The sequence below is a fragment of the Rattus norvegicus genome, chromosome 19, assembly GCF_021556685.1.
Source record: "Rattus norvegicus strain SHRSP/BbbUtx chromosome 19, alternate assembly SHRSP_T2T, whole genome shotgun sequence".
NCBI lineage: Eukaryota > Metazoa > Chordata > Mammalia > Rodentia > Muridae > Rattus > Rattus norvegicus.
The window spans coordinates 66,925,927-66,944,971 of record NC_141552.1 but is presented as its reverse complement, the minus strand read 5'-3'; the positions used below and the strand labels follow the sequence as shown (position 1 = coordinate 66,944,971).

At 50.9% G+C, this 19,045-nt stretch overlaps 1 protein-coding gene across 1 annotated transcript; it reads right to left on the bottom strand.

Annotated features, from left to right (window-relative positions):
* Positions 1-8,806: 8,806 nt before the first annotated feature.
* On the bottom strand, positions 8,807-18,570 carry Rhou (ras homolog family member U). The gene is given in 3 exon segments (NM_001400995.1): positions 8,807-11,424; positions 16,739-16,797; positions 18,225-18,570. Coding segments are annotated over 3 exon segments (786 nt in total). The 5' UTR covers positions 18,496-18,570; the 3' UTR covers positions 8,807-10,968.
* Between the last annotated feature and the right edge of the window lie 475 nt (positions 18,571-19,045).

Sequence of the window (19,045 nt, the reverse complement as noted above, 5' to 3'; positions counted from 1 at the left end):
TGCGGCTTTCTAGTAGCCAGCATGCCCCCTGACACAGCTACTCAGTAGGTTCTAGTGCAGCCAGTGCTTGACCATCTACTGGTTCCAACAAATCTCTCGCTTCATCCGCCATTGTTTTCTGCAATCGGCCCCATGGCCAGGTCCCTAGAATCCTCCTTCCGGTCTAAGACAGAATAAGGCTTGATTTCCCAGCCATGTTGTTTGTCCATAATGAGAAGAAGAATTTTGCAGGATATGAGTCTGTAGTTGGGGTCCACTACATTCTGCTATCTCCTTTCTTCAAAGTTTGCAGCTTCTGCCTTCAGAATGCCCGAGGTCAACTGCTCCAGGGGCAGGCACAGCAAGCAGTTCAGACTCTACAAGCTTCACCTTGGCTTCCTCAGATTGGAGGGCAGTAGGGACTCTGTCTGTCCTCTGGACTGTCTTCTGCTGAAGGACAGGGCCCCAGGAAGCCTCCTCTGGGTGGCAACACTTGCCATTGAGTGCAAGTCCCCGAGGCTGAGCTGGTAGAGCTATGAGCTGGCAATGCTATGAGCTGGTAGAGCTATGAGCTGGCAATGCTATGAGCTGGTAGAGCTATGAGCTGGCAATGCTATGAGCTTGTAGAGCTATGAGCTGGCAATGCTATGAGCTGGTAGAGCTATGAGCTGGCAATGCTATGAGCTGGTAGAGCTATGAGCTGGTAGAGTTATGAGCTGGTGACACTTAGAGCTGAACTGACAGATGGCAAGTTGAGCCCCGTATTGAGGCCTGGCCTCTCTGTTCTTCAGCTTGACCTTTGTAACCAACCAGGCAGGTTACTGATGAAAACAGAGACTTGAAAAACAGAATGTATAGATCTACTGCACAGGTAGAATGCAGCCTGAATTTCAGTCAGACAACACCTCCTGCTTACATATATGTCCTGATCATTGATAGCACCCCCAATCGAAGAGCACCCCTAGAATCCCCATCAGACCCAGGTCCGGTCTCTTATGTCCTCCCTATACTCTAAGCAACCCTGAGCTCTGCTAAACACAACAGCCCCTGAGGAGGGAATTTGGACCAGAACTCCATATTGGACAGAACGTAGCCATTGACCCATGCTTGAACTTGGCAAAGATTTGCTGGTTCTCATCACTGGGCAGGAAGAATCAGAGGAAGACAGGGAAGGGATTCAAACTTTAATGGTCACCTCTATTCTCCAAGTGTCTATCAAATTTCCACCTTGAATGTTTGGGAAGAGAACATCTGTGCTGTAGATCATCTGTAAGCCCAAGTGGGCCATTTGCCTTGCGAGGATAGAGTAAGGGCGCCCACCTGGCTCTTGCGTGATGAGAAATGCTGGAAGCATGTCGGCAGGAAAGAATTCCAAAGACGCTGCGCAGGCTCCCCAGATTCCGAGTGGCTCCAAATGTCCCCTTGCTTTCTGGAACCTGAGGGGTGGCGTGAGGCCTGCGGCTCAGCTGGAAGTGGAGGCCAGCGCTCAGACATCAGATTGACAGATTGGTCCCAGGGAAAACTGGCCTGGTCCCTGCAGGAGAGTAGCCACCACAATGAGTCTCGCTCACTGTGACTTGCGGAGCTTAGGGTGCTGTGGACGAGCTGATGTGTAACCTCCGTTCGTAGGATGCAAAGTGAGTTTCTAGTCTTAAATGATTGCATAGACTTAGATGAAATCCTAGCGCGGCTGCTATCCAGCCATTGTTGAACTTGGAAAGGTCACTCGGGTATCAGAAATAAAAACAAATTTGAATTTGCCTTGAGAATCAAATAATTACAGAAAGCATGGTTGAGCACACACGAAAAGCTGACACAGGATGGCTGCTATTGTCACCACGGGTGAGTCTGGTCCTCAGGCCTGCCCCGCCCACCTCCTGCCAAGAGAAAGCAGCACCGGGTGCCAATACCACACTCTCCCCAGTGCTCCAGCCAGACTCTGGTCAGGCAAATGTGATGCCTGGCTGCTTCTGCCCAGTGTGACTCTCTTCTGAATGGCCCCTGGAAGCACAGGCTTCTCTGCAGTTCAGCGGAGGCCATCCAGTGCACAGCATTTTCTGAGGTTGCCCTGCTAGCTCACTCCCTCTTGTCTACCTCCCCAGATACCACCCACCGTTTTAGAACGTAAACCTTGGTTACGTCTCTCCCATTGCACTGCTTCCTAGAGAGTAACAGGGCGAGGTCCTCAGTTTATACCAGCCTGAAACACGTTCACACAGCCCAGAACCCAATACATTTGGGAAAACAGTAGAGAGTGATTGGGTTTGCTGCTCAACAAGAAAAGAGAGGCAGGAAGATAGAAGGACAGAGATAGACAGACAGACAGACACACAGACACACAGACAGACACACAGACACACAGAGTGGGGAGGGGAAAGGAGGAAGTAGGAGACTACCCCAGTGTCTGCCACCCTTTCACCACCCCCTCCCCCAGCTCTCTGACTCACATGAGCCTGAAAGCCTCTAGCCAGAGCACTTCCCAGCCAACTCCAGCTGACTGGTTGCAGAATTAATCTGATCCACACATGTTGCAGAATTAACCTGATCCACACTATGCCTGCTCTGGCTTCTGCTGTCCTGGTGTCTGTCAACTCTTAGTAAGCATGAGATCTTTCTCCCCACGACCACTTTCTAGTTATGTCTTTTGTTTCACTTTCCCTGGTTGTCCAGCTTTGGGGGAACTCGTGACCTCTGGCCTATGTCCCTCTGACATCCAACTGCTCTGACGTGTCTCTTATCAAAGGTACAACAATGAAAGATGTTCAGGTTGCAACTAAGCCTCTGTCTGGTGCCTAAAGAGGAGGAATTCAGCCTTTTTCTGGACAGCTGAACCCAAACCAATGTGTGATTAAACAACATCATGCATGGCAAAACTTGCACACTTTAGTCTCAAGTCGATGGTCATGTACTACGTCCTGTATCTAGGTGACTGAATGCAGCCCCTGCTGCTGCAGCCGTCCCATCCTCCCTATTTGCCCAGCTCTAACCACATTCTCACAGGTCACAAAACCTGCGGGGTGGGAGCATGGCCTCACAGCTGCCAGCAAAACCAACTCCATCTTGCCCTGGGCACTTTGTCATGGTCTTCTCAGCTGCTGATGGTCCCCAGGGGAAGGAAGCTAGGCCTCCAGATGGCACAAGCTGCCTGTTTGGGGCACTAAACGTCTACACAGAAGCAGCCTGGGACTAAACCTTCTCACAATGCTGGAAATGGGAAGACAGAGTCCAGTAAGATGTCAGGTGTTAGTCACTGTTTGAGTCACATAACTGGTACCCATCAGGTACAAGAAGTACCCTGGGGGTTCTCAGCCATATATGGAGAAGTTCCAGAACACTCTTCATAGAAGGGGGTAAACAAGGAGCTGCCTATGGTGGCCACTTCATGAAGACAGAAAGGGAACAGCCAGCACTGAAGATAAAGCTCAGCAGTCAGGAACACTGGCTGCTCTTGCAGAGGACCTGGGTTCAGTTCCCAGCAGCCACAGAGTGGCTCACAACCGTCTGTAATTCCGGTTCCTATGCCCTCCTTTGGACTCCACAGGTACCGGGCATGCATGTGAGTGCATGTACATACGTGTAGGCAAAAACAGTCATACATATAAAATAAAATAAATCTAAAGAGAAAGGGAAGGGACTGGCCCTGAGCTGAGATGTCTTCTCCGGAATCAGGGCCCAAATGCTGAATCAGTGGACTCCTGGCCCCTCCTGCCCCAAGGCTGCTGCCCAGCCTTGCGGGGGCTTTAAGGCAACCCAGTCCTGATTCTTCCCTGCTTTTGCTGCCTGCACAAGGTGCTAAGCCTAACACATACATTCTTTTTTTTTAATTTATTCATTTATTTATATGAATGCTCTATTTGCACATATGCCTGCATGACAGAAGAGGGCATCACATCCCCTTACAGATGTGGTTGCTGGGACTTGAACTCAGGACCAGTGCTCTTAACCACGGAGCCATCCCTCCAGCCTGCATAGACTTTTTATATCGGCAGAAGTTTCTTAGAACGGAAGATCGTGTCTGGGCATGGAAAGTTACAATGTAGCAGTTTCCCCTGCTGTGACGCTCACCTTGTTCTTGTGACGACATCAACTAAAATCGTCAGCTGGGCCCGCCTGTGAGGGTCTTGCTTGGGTCATTCGAAGTGGGATGATCCACCCTAAAACTAGGCCATGTCATCTGGCGGCGGCCCACTTAAAAGGGCACGGAGAAGGCCGCCTTTGCTTTTTGGCCTGTTTGCCCTCACTCGGTGGCAGTTCCTGTTGCTGAGATAGTCCTCCTCTGCCAGTGTTAAAACTGACTCCTTTGGGGTTGCAGTGTGAACTGGAGATCAGCAGCTCATGAGGAATGCTCTGGGACTGCAGAGACAGTCCAGTGGACCGAACAGCAATCAGACCAACTGCCGAAGGGTTGGCCTTTCTGTTGGGAGGCAGCCCAACTTGACTGGACAGAAAACAAACAACCTAACCAAATGACCGGAGGCTGGTCACTTAAAAAAAAAAAAAAAAAAAACAGGTTCATTTTGATAACAGCTCCGGATGGAGTGGGGGCTGGGGGTGGGGGCTGGAGCTGGGGCTGGGGGTGCGGCTGGTAACTCGTGAAAGAAAGAGGTTCATTTCACTAACAGCTCCAGGGGTCTAGGCATTGTTAGCCACTGCTTGGCTTGAAGGAGGGCGTCCTGCCTACTTTACTGAACGATGATGACAGAGAGCAGCAGCTTGTGCAAAAGAGATTTGCATAGCAAGGCAGGGCAGCCAGAGGGATGTGAGCAGGGGCCCAGGCTTGTTCTTTATGTCAACCCACTAACCGAGGTCAGGAGATTAATAATCTCTGTCTTCAGTCTCTGTCTCTCTCTGTGTCTCTGTGCCTCTCAGTGTCTCTCTCTCCATGTCTCTGTCTCTCTCAGTGTCTCTGTGTCTCTCTGTGTCTCTGTGTCTGTGTCTCTGTGTCTCTCCATGTCTCTGTGTCTCTCTGTGTCTCTGTCTCTCTCAGTGTCTCTATCTCTGTGTCTGTCTCTCTGCCTCTGTCTGTCTGTCTGTATGTCTGTCTCTCCCTCTCTCTCTCTCTCTCTCTCTCTCTCTCTCTCTCTCTCACACACACACACAAACACCACACGAATGCACACGCACGCACACACGCATGCTTAGTACTAGCCTTTACTACTTTTCAGTTTTTCTTTGTGATTACCAGGTAGGGGTGGTGTAGTGTACAATTTCCCCTCACACATAATTCGTGGGAAGAAACCCAGAGAGTGAGAAGCCAGCACCAGGGGCTTCCCAAGTGCTTCTGATCAGTACACGCATCCCTCGGACCCTCTATGGAGTTACGTGGACAGAGAGGTCTGTGGGGGTGGGGGTGGGGGCAAAAGGGAGGCTCCCAAGTGTCTACCTCTGAAGCTAGATCCTGTGGCCAGACAGGTCTCATGGCCAAAGGGGACATGAGGCATATCGAATAGAAGCTGCTGTCAACCGACCATTGGGTGATAAGCACCCAAAACTACTTCCGGTGGACCCAGGGCCTTAATGAGAAGAGTCCTGGGTGGCACAGAGTGCAGTAGAAATGTCAGTGTTGTGTGGTTTCACATAAAAATGGTATAGATGGTGGTGTGGTTTGAATAGGTTTGGCCCCCATAGACTCATGTGTTTGAATGCTTGGTCCATAGGGAGTGGCACTGTTAGGAGGCATGGCCTTGTTGAAGTGGGTGTGGCCTTGTCAGTGGGTGTGGCCTTGTCAGAGGAAGTGTGTCACTGTGGGGGCGGGCTGAGGTTTCAGATGCTCGAGCTATGCCCCATGTGCCTCACAGTCTCCTGCTGCCTGTGGATCAAGATGTAGAACTCTCAGCTCCATGTCTGCCTGCATGCTGCCATGCTTCTCCCCATGAGGATTATGGACTAAGCCTCTGAAACTGTAAATCAGCCCCAGTGAAATGTTTCCCTTTATAGGAGTTGCTGTGCTCATGGTGCCTGTTCACAGCAATGGAAACCCTAACTGGGACAGCTGGCCATCACCGGCTTCGAAGGTGCAGAAGGTGAGCCATGGGATGCAGACAACTCCAGAACCTTAAGGAGGAAACAGGTGCCATCAGGAGCAGGCAGGCGCACAGAGACACTTAGCACAATGCTCAGACTTTATTAAAGAGGTAATTGGGAATTAAAAAGTGTAGCCTGTTTTCACTTTAAAAAAGCAAACCTTGGGGGGTTGGGGATTTAGCTCAGTGGCAGGGCGCTTGCCTAGCAAGCGGAAGGCCCTGGGTTCGGTCCCCAGCTCCGGAAAAAAAAAAAAAAAAGCAAACCTTGGGCTGGAGAGATGGCTCAGAAGTTAAGAGCACTGACTGCTCTTCCAGAGGTCCTGAGTTCAAATCCCAGCAACCACATGGCCGCTCACAACCATCTGTAATGGGATCTGATGCCCTCTTCTGGTGTATCTGAAGACAGCTACAATATATTAATATGTAATAAATAAATCTTTTTTTTAAAAAAAGCAAACCTTAAAGTGTAAACCCAGGAAGATGAAATCTGCACCAGTTTATGGTCTACTACTGTGATAAGACCGTGAGGCAACTGGGGGAGGAGACGGTTTATATGGCTTGTTTCTGGGTCCCACACAGTCCATCACCCAGGGAAGTCAGGGCAGGAACTGGAGGCAGGAACCCTAGAAAGTGCTCTCCAGGTGCTTCTCATTGTCCGACCTTTCCCAAGCCATAAATCTTGGGAAGCCACCCTGACATCTACCCCAGGGATGGACATCAATGTGTTCCAGAAGGCAAGTAAGGGATTCAGGCCCCTCTGGGCTGCAGTCTACCATTCTGAGGTTAACGCAGAAGACCATAGAGCTAGCCTACCATTGGCTCTCTGGCCTCAGGTGGTATGGGAGGTGTTTTGACGGCTCTCTGCCCAGCCTTCCCAACCATCATGGTGGGATGTCCGGCTGGTTCTTGCAAAAGCTGCAGCCTACTGGTTGCCACACGGTAAGCAATGAGTTACCTGCTACCAGACAACTACAACAGCTAATATATTTTTAAAAGATTTTACTTTTAATTAGATGCACGCTTGTGCATCTGAGTATAATATGCACACATAAGTGCAGGTGCTTGCAGGGCCGGAAGAGTGTGCCAGAGCCCCTGCAGCTGGAGATGCAGGTGTGTAAGCCGTCTGACGTGGGTGCTAGGAACCTGGTTGTCAACTTGACTATATCTGGAATGAACTACAATCCAGAACTGGAAGGCTCACCTTTGATCCTGGTCTTGAGGCTGGGAGATACACGTTTCTGACCTGGATCTTGGCCTGGAGATCTTGAGGCAAAGTGGCTATGAATCCCAGGAGTCTAAGGCAAGGAAATCTCTGAGTTCAAGGTCATCTGGGACAAAGCAAGTCCCAGATCTAGGGGTGGTGGTGCACACCTTTAATCTGGGACACACCATCGGCTGGAGACCTACATAAGGACACTGGAAGAAGGAAGCGTCTCTCTTTTTCGCCTGCCTGCCTTGTGGGACTGAGCCACTGCTAGATCCTTGGACTTCCATTCACAGCTGCTGCTGGCCATTGTTGGGGAGTTGGACTACAGACTGTAAGTCATCAACCAATTCCCTTACTCTACAGAGACTACCCATGAGTTCTGTGACTCTGGAGAACCCTGACTAATACAAAGCCCAACTCAGGACCTGCAGAAAAGCCACCTGTTCTTAACCACTGAGCCGTCTTTCTGGCCCAATGACATTTAATCTTAGACTTCCCCCCTTGGTTGTGTTGAGAAGTGCCAAAATTAGTGAATGACACTTTCTGTGTTTCCAGGGATTATTTAAGGGAAAGACCCACCCTGAATATGGGCCTCACTGGTCCATGGCGGTGGGGGAGGGGCTGGATGGAAAGAAAGGAAGTAAGGTGGCTGTCAACACATACGTTCTCACTCGGCTTTCTGGCCACCACTAGGTGAGTGGCTGTTGCTCCAGAGTTCTCCAATTCAACATTCTGCCTCACATCAGGCCCAGGCCCGGGGTCAGTTGTGACCTCCGAAGCTGTGATCCGAGAGATATCCTTTGAGTTGTTTATTTTATGCTGGGTATCATGCCCCAAGCAGGATGACATCTATCCACTCAGAATGGTCGCTCTCTAAAGTCACACCCCTAGAGCTACACGCTCGTTAAGATAGATTAACTTGCAGAATCAAAAAGCACACAGTGGGGGTTGGGGATTTAGCTCAGTGGCCCTGGGTTCGGTCCCCAGCTCCGAAAAAAAGAGAAAAAAAAAAAAAAGCACACAATGTTCTTGGCACCCTGGGTCACAGGCACCTAGGGCTTCAGCTGCACTGCTACAGGGTAATGGGGTCTTAGCTTCTGCTTCCCTTCCTTGGTGCCTTATAGATTGATGGCCACCACTTCATCCCCAAGGACTCATCTGAAGAAAGAGAAGCCAAGTGTTCACAACCTGAAGCTCTCAGGCCCTCAAGTCTCCCTCAACACTGTACACCTCTGGAGTCTGGACTCTGTAACCTGGCCTTCCCAAAATATGCAGAGGGGAGCTGGGCGTGGTGGCAAACCTTTAATTCAAGCACTCGATGCAAACTCGGATCTCTGTGAGTTCAAGGCCAGCCTGCTACAAGTCAAGTTCCAAGACAGCCAGGGAAGTTATACAGAGAAGTCGTGTCTCGAAAACAAAAAACAAAACAAACAAAATGCAGAGGGTCGCCACCATCCCACCAAGCCCAGAGCCCACAAGGCCGTGTTGAGTAAATGGAATAGTAGATGCTTTCCCTGAACACAAGGAAGCTTCCTAACCTGCCCAGGCCAACGCATACCTTAGCTTCCATTCTTTCAGTAGAATACACAAGAGCAGCTCTGTCCACAGGTCAGAATTTATTTCATAGCATCTCATTTATAGCATTTTTCAAGTACAAGATCCTGTCCGACATCTTTGACACGGGAAAGAGAAGAGCACACGTTGGTAAGGCACCTGCAGAGGAGCGAAGCCCCCCCTTTTGGCTTGAGACTTCTGGGTAGCTGCTTGCACGTCTGTCAAGCAGAAAACAAAGTCATCGAAAGTTTGCTCTCACCCAGGCTTGAGGTGACGATTTTGGAGCCTGCTACAGTGTGGCTTTTCGGGTGAGGTGAGTCGGCCTACACCGAGGCAAGGCTGAAGAGGCACCTCTCCACACAGCTCACAGAATCCTCCCAGACACCAGGCTGAGCCTCCAGCCGCTTTTCAGCTTTGAAGAGAACCAACTTTAATCCCACCCAGGCACATGCTTTTAAATTTCTCAGCCCAAACTTCTATTTTCAAAACGTAAAAATGCAGGAAAACCTCAAGTACAGTCAGACCTTACTTATGACTCCACAGGATGGAGGAACATCGAAAACTTGCCAGTCAGTGTCAACCCACTACATTTGTGGCATAAACAGTCCAGGGGTATGCATCCCAGAATAGTGTCCAGAACTCGATCACACAGCGTCCTTTTTACGACACTTCCCAGAGGCAGGAGGTCCAACAGTCCTGGCCCATGACTTCAAGTTTGTGTCCTCAGATGCTCATCTCCTTGGTCTCGACTACATTGGCTTTTTTATTATAACATTTAAAATTAAATAACTCACTCTTCCCCACCCACCCTCTGTACACAGGGCAGGCAAAAGCCCCACGTGTAGGCTGGCTCTCCAGACAGCCACGCACAATAGGATAAGCTCAGTCACCAGGTCAGTTACAAGCATTTTCATGAGTGAAACAATGTTGCCACTCGGGCCAGAAGGAAACATATCAGGAGAACATGGCTAATATCACTGGCTAACAGTTCATGTACTCTAGTGGTTCTGCCATTAGCCTTTTAATTATGTAAGAAAGTCTTCAGTCCTATTTACCAGCAGGAGGAAGTCTTTGACCTGAAGTACGGCCTGCTCTTTTACTTTTTTTTCCTATAGAAAAACATACGGTTGATTTTTTTTTTTAAATAGTAAGAAAAAATTCACAGACAGAAAAATTTTTGTTACCAGGTGGCCATAAAGAGGTTTCTTGCCCACAGTGAACTGATAGCTGTGACCCACGTGTGGTTCCTATGGCGTCTTGGAAGTACCTCCAACCCTGTGAAAGTGCATTCCTCACACAGGGCTGTCTCAGAACAGTCAGAAGACCCTCGCCTTACAGGACAAGTGCCACAAGCGTGACCCCCAGTGAGAAGCTGCTGGGTGAGGCCTTGCATATACCTGCCCCCCTAATACAGTGCCTCCCTAGTCACAGGACCCTGAAGGCACTGGGGTTCAAAGTGTGTACATCCCACATGTTAAGATGACCTGAAGTCCTGAAAGCTAAGAGCATTCTCTGATCTCAGCACGAGTCGCTCCCTGAAGAAAATGTCAGATGTGCACCCAGCCCTTGCCCCCCAAGAGGCATTTCCACCATTTTCACAGCAACAAAACTGGTCACGTGATTTAAAAAAAAAAAAAAGGAACAAGCAAGTGTACTGTTCTGTCAACACAATGCCAGTAGGCTGTGGGATGTTTTGGTTGTTTTAAAATCCTAAGTGAATCTGAGTAAACAAACAGAAGGGATGGGCACGAGGTTTTGTAAGCAGAAGCCCCTCTCTGTTTTCAAATGTTTGCTCTTATGAAACTGGGGATGGTTTGTGTGGTTTCAAAGTTCGCACCCACTCTCGCCAAGTCTGATGCACACGCATCCCGCACTGAGCACTCAGTAGCCCTTAATCAGGAGAAGGCCCCGTTCTCCTTTGTCCTGAACAACGAAACAGGACTTCATGCTGACACCCCAGCTTTGAAGAGCCCTTTTCATATGAAATATAAGTTAATCCAGAGCTCTAAGTTCTCAGACTTACGAGGAAAAAAAAATCTTAACTTTCAAAAAAATTTTTTAAACATATTTTGCATATGAATCTCAACCTGGGCTCACACACACAGGAAGTTGAGGGCGGAAGAGGATGCTTGGAGGGCTCATCCTATGACCACAGCCACATTGTAAAGAGCTGTTGCAGCTTAAACACCAGCCGTTTGAGAAGAGTCAGGCCAGGCAGCAATATTTCCTCCACCAAGACTTGGACAGGTCCCGCACCTTATCCGGGGTCCTGCTTTTAGACTTCTTTGGCTGTTGCTGGGAGTCTGAGTGCTGGATACCAGCAACAATGGCAGCGTCGAAAACCTCCTTGAGGTTTTTCTGAGTCAAGGCTGAGCATTCAATGTAGGAGACGGCTTTGACTTCCTCGGCGCACAGCTTCGCCGCCTCTTCCGGCACCGGCTTCTCTTTGCACTTGTCCAGTTCGATGAGCACTTTGACATCTTCCCTGAGGTCCGACTGTGTCCCGACCAGGATGATGGGGGCCTTAGGGCAGTGACGTCGGATCTCCGGAACCCACTTCTCGCCCACGTTCTGGAAGGATGTGGGACTTACCACGCTGAAACACAGCAGGAAGATGTCCGTGTTGGTGTAGCAGAGGGGCCTCAGCTTGTCAAACTCATCCTGAAACCAAGCACAAAGCCCTCGTTAGCTCTTGCCACCTTAGGAAGCAACCTCAGGGCCAGGATACTCAGAGAAAACCTGTTTCTATAAAGAGGGGCCAGTGTCTCGGGCCTGCCCTGGGACACAGGTGCAGCCTTAACACTCCAAATACGCTCTTGGTGACCATGACTACCACGTCATATGCTATAGAAAGGCACTTAAAGCAGATGAGCTCTGGCCCACAGTGACCCCAACTCTCTTTTTTAAATCCTGGAACTTGACTCTTCTGAAAGTCAGTATTCATCCACACTGATGCCCGAGACTTGACCTCTTAAACTCTGTTCTATTAACAGAACTCCCTTCTGAGGTCCAGCCCTGCTCTGCCTGACCACAACACACAGTTGTGGTCACAACTTCACAAGGATGTCGATTCATCCCCCAGCCCCAGCACACAGTACTGACGCATGTTCCTCAGAAACATGAAAGACTTCAAAGTGAGAACAGGGATCTATGTAGACCACTACCAGTGGCAGTTTAAAGACACCCTCCCTCACTGTCACCCAGACAACGGTTAATCCATTCTTGTTCTGGTTGTATCTTATCTTTCTTCCCTTCCTCTTACTTTTCTCCCTTCCTTCAGCTAAGCTTCCACACCGTGTTTCAGACAGACAACATAACTGCAGAGTATGCACAACCGTCCCGTGGTACAGAGACCTGGAGCAGGTCAGTGAGGATGGATGTCCTACAGTCTACCAACAGATTCCCCAAACACCACACACTCCAGGCATAAGCCAGCATCCCTGTCAGCATCTCCTCCTGTCAAGCATCGTATAGATCCCGGAGGCACCATTTCCAGCTCAGTCTCCTCCCAGAAAAACTGTCCCATCCGCTCACCCTTATCTGAAATGCGTCTGTGCGAGCTGAAATCCTCCAGCATCTAACATCGATGACTTCCCAAGACAGGAAAATGTTAAACATGTTCAATGTTTTCCATTACTCAGTTGGCAGACACTGATTACCTACGGTCCCATTTACAGGCACAGCATTCTTTAACTGCGACAATCTTAGTCGGGGTCTCTACTGCTCTGATAAACACCAGGACCAAGAACAATACAGGGAGGAAAGGGTTTATTTGATTTTCCATCGTATGGCCAGTCATCCAGGGAAGTCCAGGCAGGAAATGGCGGCAGAAACTCAGGCAGGGCCCGCGGCAGACTGATGTTTACTGGCTTGCTTATATCTTGTTTTCTTATATCAGCCAGGACCGTCAGCCCAAGTGTGGAACCTCCCACAGGGAGCTGGGCCCTTCCACATCAATCACTCATAAGGAAATGAACCACAGGCCGATCTGTCGTCTGTTAGTTATGTTTCTATGGCTGTAACAAAACATGATGGCCAGAGCAACTACTTAAAAATAAAAAGCATTTAATTGGCCTTAGTTTCAGAGGACTAGCTAGAGTCCATGATGTCAGAGCAAAGGCACAGGGGCAGGAGCAGCTGAGAGCTCACATCTTGATCCACAAGCAGGAGAGAGTGCACACTAAGAATGACACCAGTCATTTGAAACCTCCAAGTGGCCCCCATGACACCTATCCTCTAGCAAGGCACACCTTCCAATCCTTCCCAATGGGGACCACCAATGGGGACCAAGTATTCAAACAGACGCGCCAATGGTGGGCCATCCTTACTCAAAGCACTGAGGGGCATTTTCTCAATTGAGGTTTCCTTGTCCCAAATGACTCTAGTCTGTATCAAGCTGACACAAAACCCAGCCAGCACAGGCGGCTTTCTTGGCTTAAAGACACCAACTGTCAGTCTAATTTGCTAATGAGCCCTTCTTTGTCCCAGGGTCTGCTTCCACTGTGGGTCAATAACCCACTGGCCACATGAGTTGAGAGTTACAGAGCTCGCGGGAAAGAACCCAGCAGCTCTGGGAGTCTCTGCCCCTGATGAGGTCCCAGTACGTGAAAGCTGAGAAAGAATGATTCAGGTTTTTACTGCCAGCTCTGTGCTGAAAGGACAAATGTAGAAACTTAACCGGGCAATTGGGCTAGCTTGGGGACTGTCCCTCCTTTACTGGGCCTTGAGCAAGGAACATAAATCTGACCAGGCTCTGGCCATGCTGGGGATGGGACATGTAGATGGCTTAGTGGTTAAGAGAAAGAAGTCACTTCGGCCACATCCGGAGCCCACAGTGGCCTGGTGACTGGATCCGGTTAAGGAGCCAGACGGGCGAGGCAGGGATAGACCCCAGTGCAGGGCACTGGGGTGCAGTGATGCAGTCAGAATATACTTTCAAGGAAGGAGTCCCAAAGCCAAGTCAACAACATATGTTGACAACTGCCAGGCCTCCAGTGTGAACTCCAGAGAGAATGTTAAGGCCAGGACAGACATACAGACAGATAGGATGGCAGGTTCCTTCTAGTAAAGGTTGTGCCCAGTTTCCCCCCTCTTTTTAGCATGAAGATTTTTTTTTTCAAGTACATCATGGCTCCGCCTGAGATGAAGTTTTGGCTCCTGGTAGGGAATGAAGCCAGCCACCCTTCCTTCAGCAGCACCATCTGTCCCCCAGGCTAGCTACAGTTCCTGCAGGCCTCCTGTCCACCTCTGCTCTGTGTACATGAGACCATGAGTCCAAAGTTAAACGCTCACCACCCTGATGGGGAAACACAAAGGCAGGAGAAGTGAATCTGGGTATATTTGTCCCAGCAGAGCTACGCTGGGGTTCTGGCTCCCATAACAGCTAGGGAGGCTCGCCCATGCTCACGCCCTGTGGCCTGCTGAACTCCCATTCCTTCTACCGGCCTCAGGAGGAACAGTTCCTTTGTTGACATGAAGTTGTCATGTCAGCTCCCTCACCGGTGGTCTGCAGAGCAGGGGCAGCAAGGTTAGAACAGCTCTGGTTCCCTCTGCTCCGGTTAAAACAAGCACTTACTTGCTTGTCCTGCTGGGACCTCGCCCCATGCGCTGGCGACTGGACAGCAGTCTTTGAAGTTGCTTTGCTACAGATCTCTAGGTGAACCCTGCTGGTTACTCAGCGCTGTGTTCCCTGCCAGCTAGTCTTCAAGCTGGAGGCGCGGCACCCTCGGTGAAAGCCCCCACCGCCCAGGAGACCAACTTCCAAACAAGAACACCAGCTTGGCGCCAAGCCTTTCCTCCGTTATAATTGCCTTTATGAAACTATCGACTGTTAGCTTCCTAGACGTTTTAAAATCTATTTTCCCATGTATACTGTATTTACTCTATCCCTCTTCCCTCGAGCCCCACCTTTATCCCCCAGCTCCACACACTGCCCCCTCTCAAATCCACAGCCTCTTTTCCTTTAATTATTACTGTTGCACATCCATAGATTCGAGAAATATGCAAACGCAACCTACTGATACATTTGATATTTCTTTTAGACAGGATCTCACTGTAGAGTAAGGCCCAGGCTAGCCTTCAACTCACCGTAGTCCAGGCAGACCTGACGCTTGTGTCCCAGTGTCCCAAACGCTGCCATCACAGGCCCAAGCCACTACTCTCAGCTTATTCCCTGGCTTTTTTGGAGACGATATGAAGGAAACACCTAACTCCCTTTTAGAAATGCTGAGTTGGTTTTCCAACGTACCCGTCCCCTCTCAAAAACCCATAGCCAAGGCTTTTCTCTGCACTGCGTTGTCTTCCTTGAGCTCAGAGCTAGTCTACTGACCCCAGGTCTGCAGCAGGCAAGCCCACAGCTGTCCACAGACTGATGGCTCACACCATCTGGTTCAGGAACTAAACCACATGGAACCCCGAGGTGTGTCAGACTGCAACTCAGGACTCATCTTCCAAGGAAAGTCCACCTCCCTCAGAAGCCGAGGTGGCAGGTGGAGACCTCTGAGGAGTGGCACAGTGATTCCTAAGCCAACATCCTAGCAGCTCCTCACTGGGGTCCTCAGGGGGCCTATAGCAACTACATACTTCTGACTGTGTCCTACAGAGGGAGAAGCCCAGCCTCCCTCCTCCATCTGTATAAAACAGTCCCAAGGACGTTATGCAAAAAGAGAAAGACCCAAGACCATCTCTTTAATGTGTTCCTTTGCTGGCCCGTTTTTAAGAGACACAAGCTCGGCTGGTCTCAAATGCCCCATAGAGTCAACGACTTTGAACTTCTGATTCTCCTGTCTTCCTCTCCCAAGTGCGGAGGTTACAGTGTGCACCACCATGCCTGGCATGTCTGTTTTTGAGATTTCATCTTATGCCTAGACTGTCCTTGAACTCGCCACACGGGCCAGGCTGCCTTTGAACTGGCAGCTAGTCTTCTGCTGCAGCTTCCTGAGAGCTGGATTCCCAAGCACGAACAACTATGCCTGTGTTCTGATGCTTCCTTCCCACGCAGTGACATATTGGTGGTGTTTGGCTTCTCCCACTCAAAGCATAGGTGCCGAACAGCCTTTCCAGTGGGACGTCAATTCCATCACTGCATTTATCACGAGACTGACAGTCCATTAAGACAGCCCCGTCTTCTGTCTCCTTGAGGTCTCAGGAATAAGCCAGTCTTGAGTCCCAAGTTTGCTATATTACAGTAATGAGTTCCCTAAAGGTCCTGGGTTGGATGAGATCTGGCAACACAGGAAGGCCAGCTTCTTCATCTGCATGGACAGTCGGCAAAGTAAAGGGATTGCTTATCCCCTCTGCATCCTGTCAGCTCTAGACATCGGGAGAGACGAGTTCACTGTCCCCTGGGTACCTAAATACTTAGGACCTCAGTGGCTAGAACAGCTTCTAGGGCAGCTTCAACCAGGCCCAAAACCCTTCTGAAGGGCACTGAGGGGATCCTATCCCTATGCCTCCTGCCTGGCTTCCTATTCCAGTGTTTTGCCCTCTAGACAAGAATGACCAAACAGAATAGCCCCACTGCTCTGAGAACTGGGGAAGACAGATGTTAACATAAGCTACTGTTTTTCTTTGAACAAACATTTAAGTTTCAGGTTCATTAGCCTTGAATCCATGGATTATAAGATATGAGGGGCTTCCTCTAAGAAACGGTTACAAACCACTCCTGTGGTTTTTCTTTTTTAGCTTAAGCGAGACCATGAGAGCTTCCCGAAAGTCCTATTAAGATAAGGGGCAGTTCCTCCTCAGCCTTCCCAGAACAGGCAGACCCTGTTTCACTGGCCCAGAGGTGTCCTTCTCAGCCTCCTCTCCTCCTCCCACTGCCCTCAAAGGAGCTGAAGCAGGAGTGGGCCTGCCTCACCGGGTTTCACAATGACCCAGTTACTAAGGGAATCATTTGGAAACTGCAAAGGTTGTTTGGAAACCTTTAAAAGGCTGTTTCCTTTCCCAGTGCCGAGCTGTGTAACTTGATACCGACCTGTCCTGCAGTGTCACAGAGTTGGAGTCTCACAGGCCGCCCATCTACGGACACCACGGCTTGAGGGAAAGAAAAAGAAAAAAAAAAAAAAAAGAACAAGGTGAATATCAGAACGTCTTTTACCCTCTCAGAAGATTGACAGTTCCTGCTCTGGGTTCTCTTAGTGAACTAAGGACTTGGCTAAGCCCAGAAACCCATGGAAGTGTACAAATGACCCAAGGCGTGAGGGGGGGGGGGCTCCCTCCACCACAGAGCATGAGGCAGAAAAGCCCTGACCCCTGGAAGGTGCCCCCGGAAGGTTAGTGTTTTCCTTTCAAGCCTGGAAGATTAATTTTCCTGTCACCCTTGTTTCAAAGGACCTAGAAACAACACAAGGTGGGGGGGGGGGGGAGTGGGATTAGGTGGGAATCAACTCTGCACTTTTTTTTTTTTTTTGGTTCTTTTTTTTCCCGGAGCTGGGGACCGAACCCAGGGCCTTGCGCTTCCTAGGCAAGCGCTCTACCACTGAGCTAAATCCCCAACCCCAACTCTGTACTTTTAAATCAGTGGATAGATAATTCTGTTTTCTCTTGGGAAGAAGTCTCCTGGCTTCAGGTTTTATCATACAACTCCAGCAGTTTTGAGAACTTGTGCAAACACGGGTGGCCTATCACCCGGTACTGTTCTCTGTCGCGTCAAAGAGAGGATTAAAGAGAAGAGCTGGCAGAGAGAAGCCAGCCACACAGGTTTTTCACCAGGGTCCAGAGATGGGGTGAGAGCAAGGACCAACATCCAGTAAAGACATGGAGGTTTCAGCTTAAATTAGTCAATTTGTCCCCTTCTGATAGCCTTTCTAGTTGTTTATAAATGTTTATGCTAGTGGGCAGTGGAGGGGTACCATGCACTTCTGTTTTATCCATAGGGTCTCTGAAAGAGGAAATCAGAGACTGGCCACGGAAACTGGAGGTCAGAGGTAAATGTTTCAGGGGGAAGATTTTTCACGCTAGCCTATGTGATTTTTTTTAACTTTTTCTAAGATCCTAAAAAGACTTTTAAAAAAAATCAAGATAAATGATTGCTTCACTTTTGTTATCTTTGTATGATACGCGAGCCCACCCACCCTTGAGAACTTGCTGAATCTAAACGACAAGCTTGGAAGAACTGGCCCAACCGTCAGAAACCGAGACAGCGCAGGCGGGGCGCAGGCCAGGCAGGCGCTGGGCTCAGAAGAAAGGAACGTTCTCGCAAGCCTCAGCCCTCCCCGGTGCGCCTGGCCGGCTCACACACGGAGCAATCCCGGTTGCTCCAGGCGGAGATCGGCTGGAACTGAGTCGCCCCGGAGGGCGCAGGTGGGAAGGACACCTGAGCTGCAGCTCGCTCCCGAGTCACCGAGCCGGCTCGGTCAGACGCCCTGCCGCCGCCCCGCCGAGCTGCTGCCCCGACACCCGCGCCGCCCCGCGCCACCCCGCGCCTCCCAGCCCGAGACCGCGCCCCGCCTGGCGCTCACCCGAGAAGTTGTCGAAGGCCGTGGGGATGTACTCTGTGGGGTAGCCGTTGGTGGTATAGCTGACCACCAGGCTGGTCTTGCCCACCGCGCCGTCGCCGACCAGCACGCACTTGACGCCGCGTCCCTCGGCGCCGCCCGCGCGCCCCCGACCCCCGGACACCCCGGGCCCGCGCGCCCCGCGCCCCCCGCGCTCCCGGCGAGGCGGTACGGGCGGCGCCGCCGGCGGCTCGCAGCGGGAGGGCAGCGCCGGCCGGCCTTGCTGCGGGGCCATCGCGGGCGGCGACCGCGAGACCAGCTGCCAGCGGCGGACAAAGGCGGCGCACGGTCCGCACTCGGCTGGGCGACTGTGCCCGCGCGGCCGCGATGTGGCCGAGCCTGCTCCGCCAGGCTTCCCTGCGACACCGGCGGGCGGGGAAAGAGGCGGGTCCGGCGTCGCCTTCTTCTATCCGAGACCACAGCGCCCCCGTCTGCGCGCCGCGCTGGTGAACTACGCCGGCGCCTTCAAACGGTGCGGCTGGCCAAGCTGGCTCCACCACACCAACCCACGCGGACCCCGTGCTACCCCGGTCCCTGCTGGGCTTCTCATCTCTCCCACCACCACCATCCCCGCCTCCTTCCCAAGCTTCCTTTTCTCCCAGTTCCTCAGCCCTGCCCCCTCCTCCCCATCCTTCTGTTCCCCTTTCACTCCCCGTTCTCTCTCTTCCCTCTGCTCCTCTCCCTCCTCAGGTCGCCCTCTATTCTTTCTTCTCCACAACCTCTTTCCGCGATCTCACTCTCTCTCCACGATCACTCTGCTCCTTCCTCTCTCCCTGTTCCCCCAG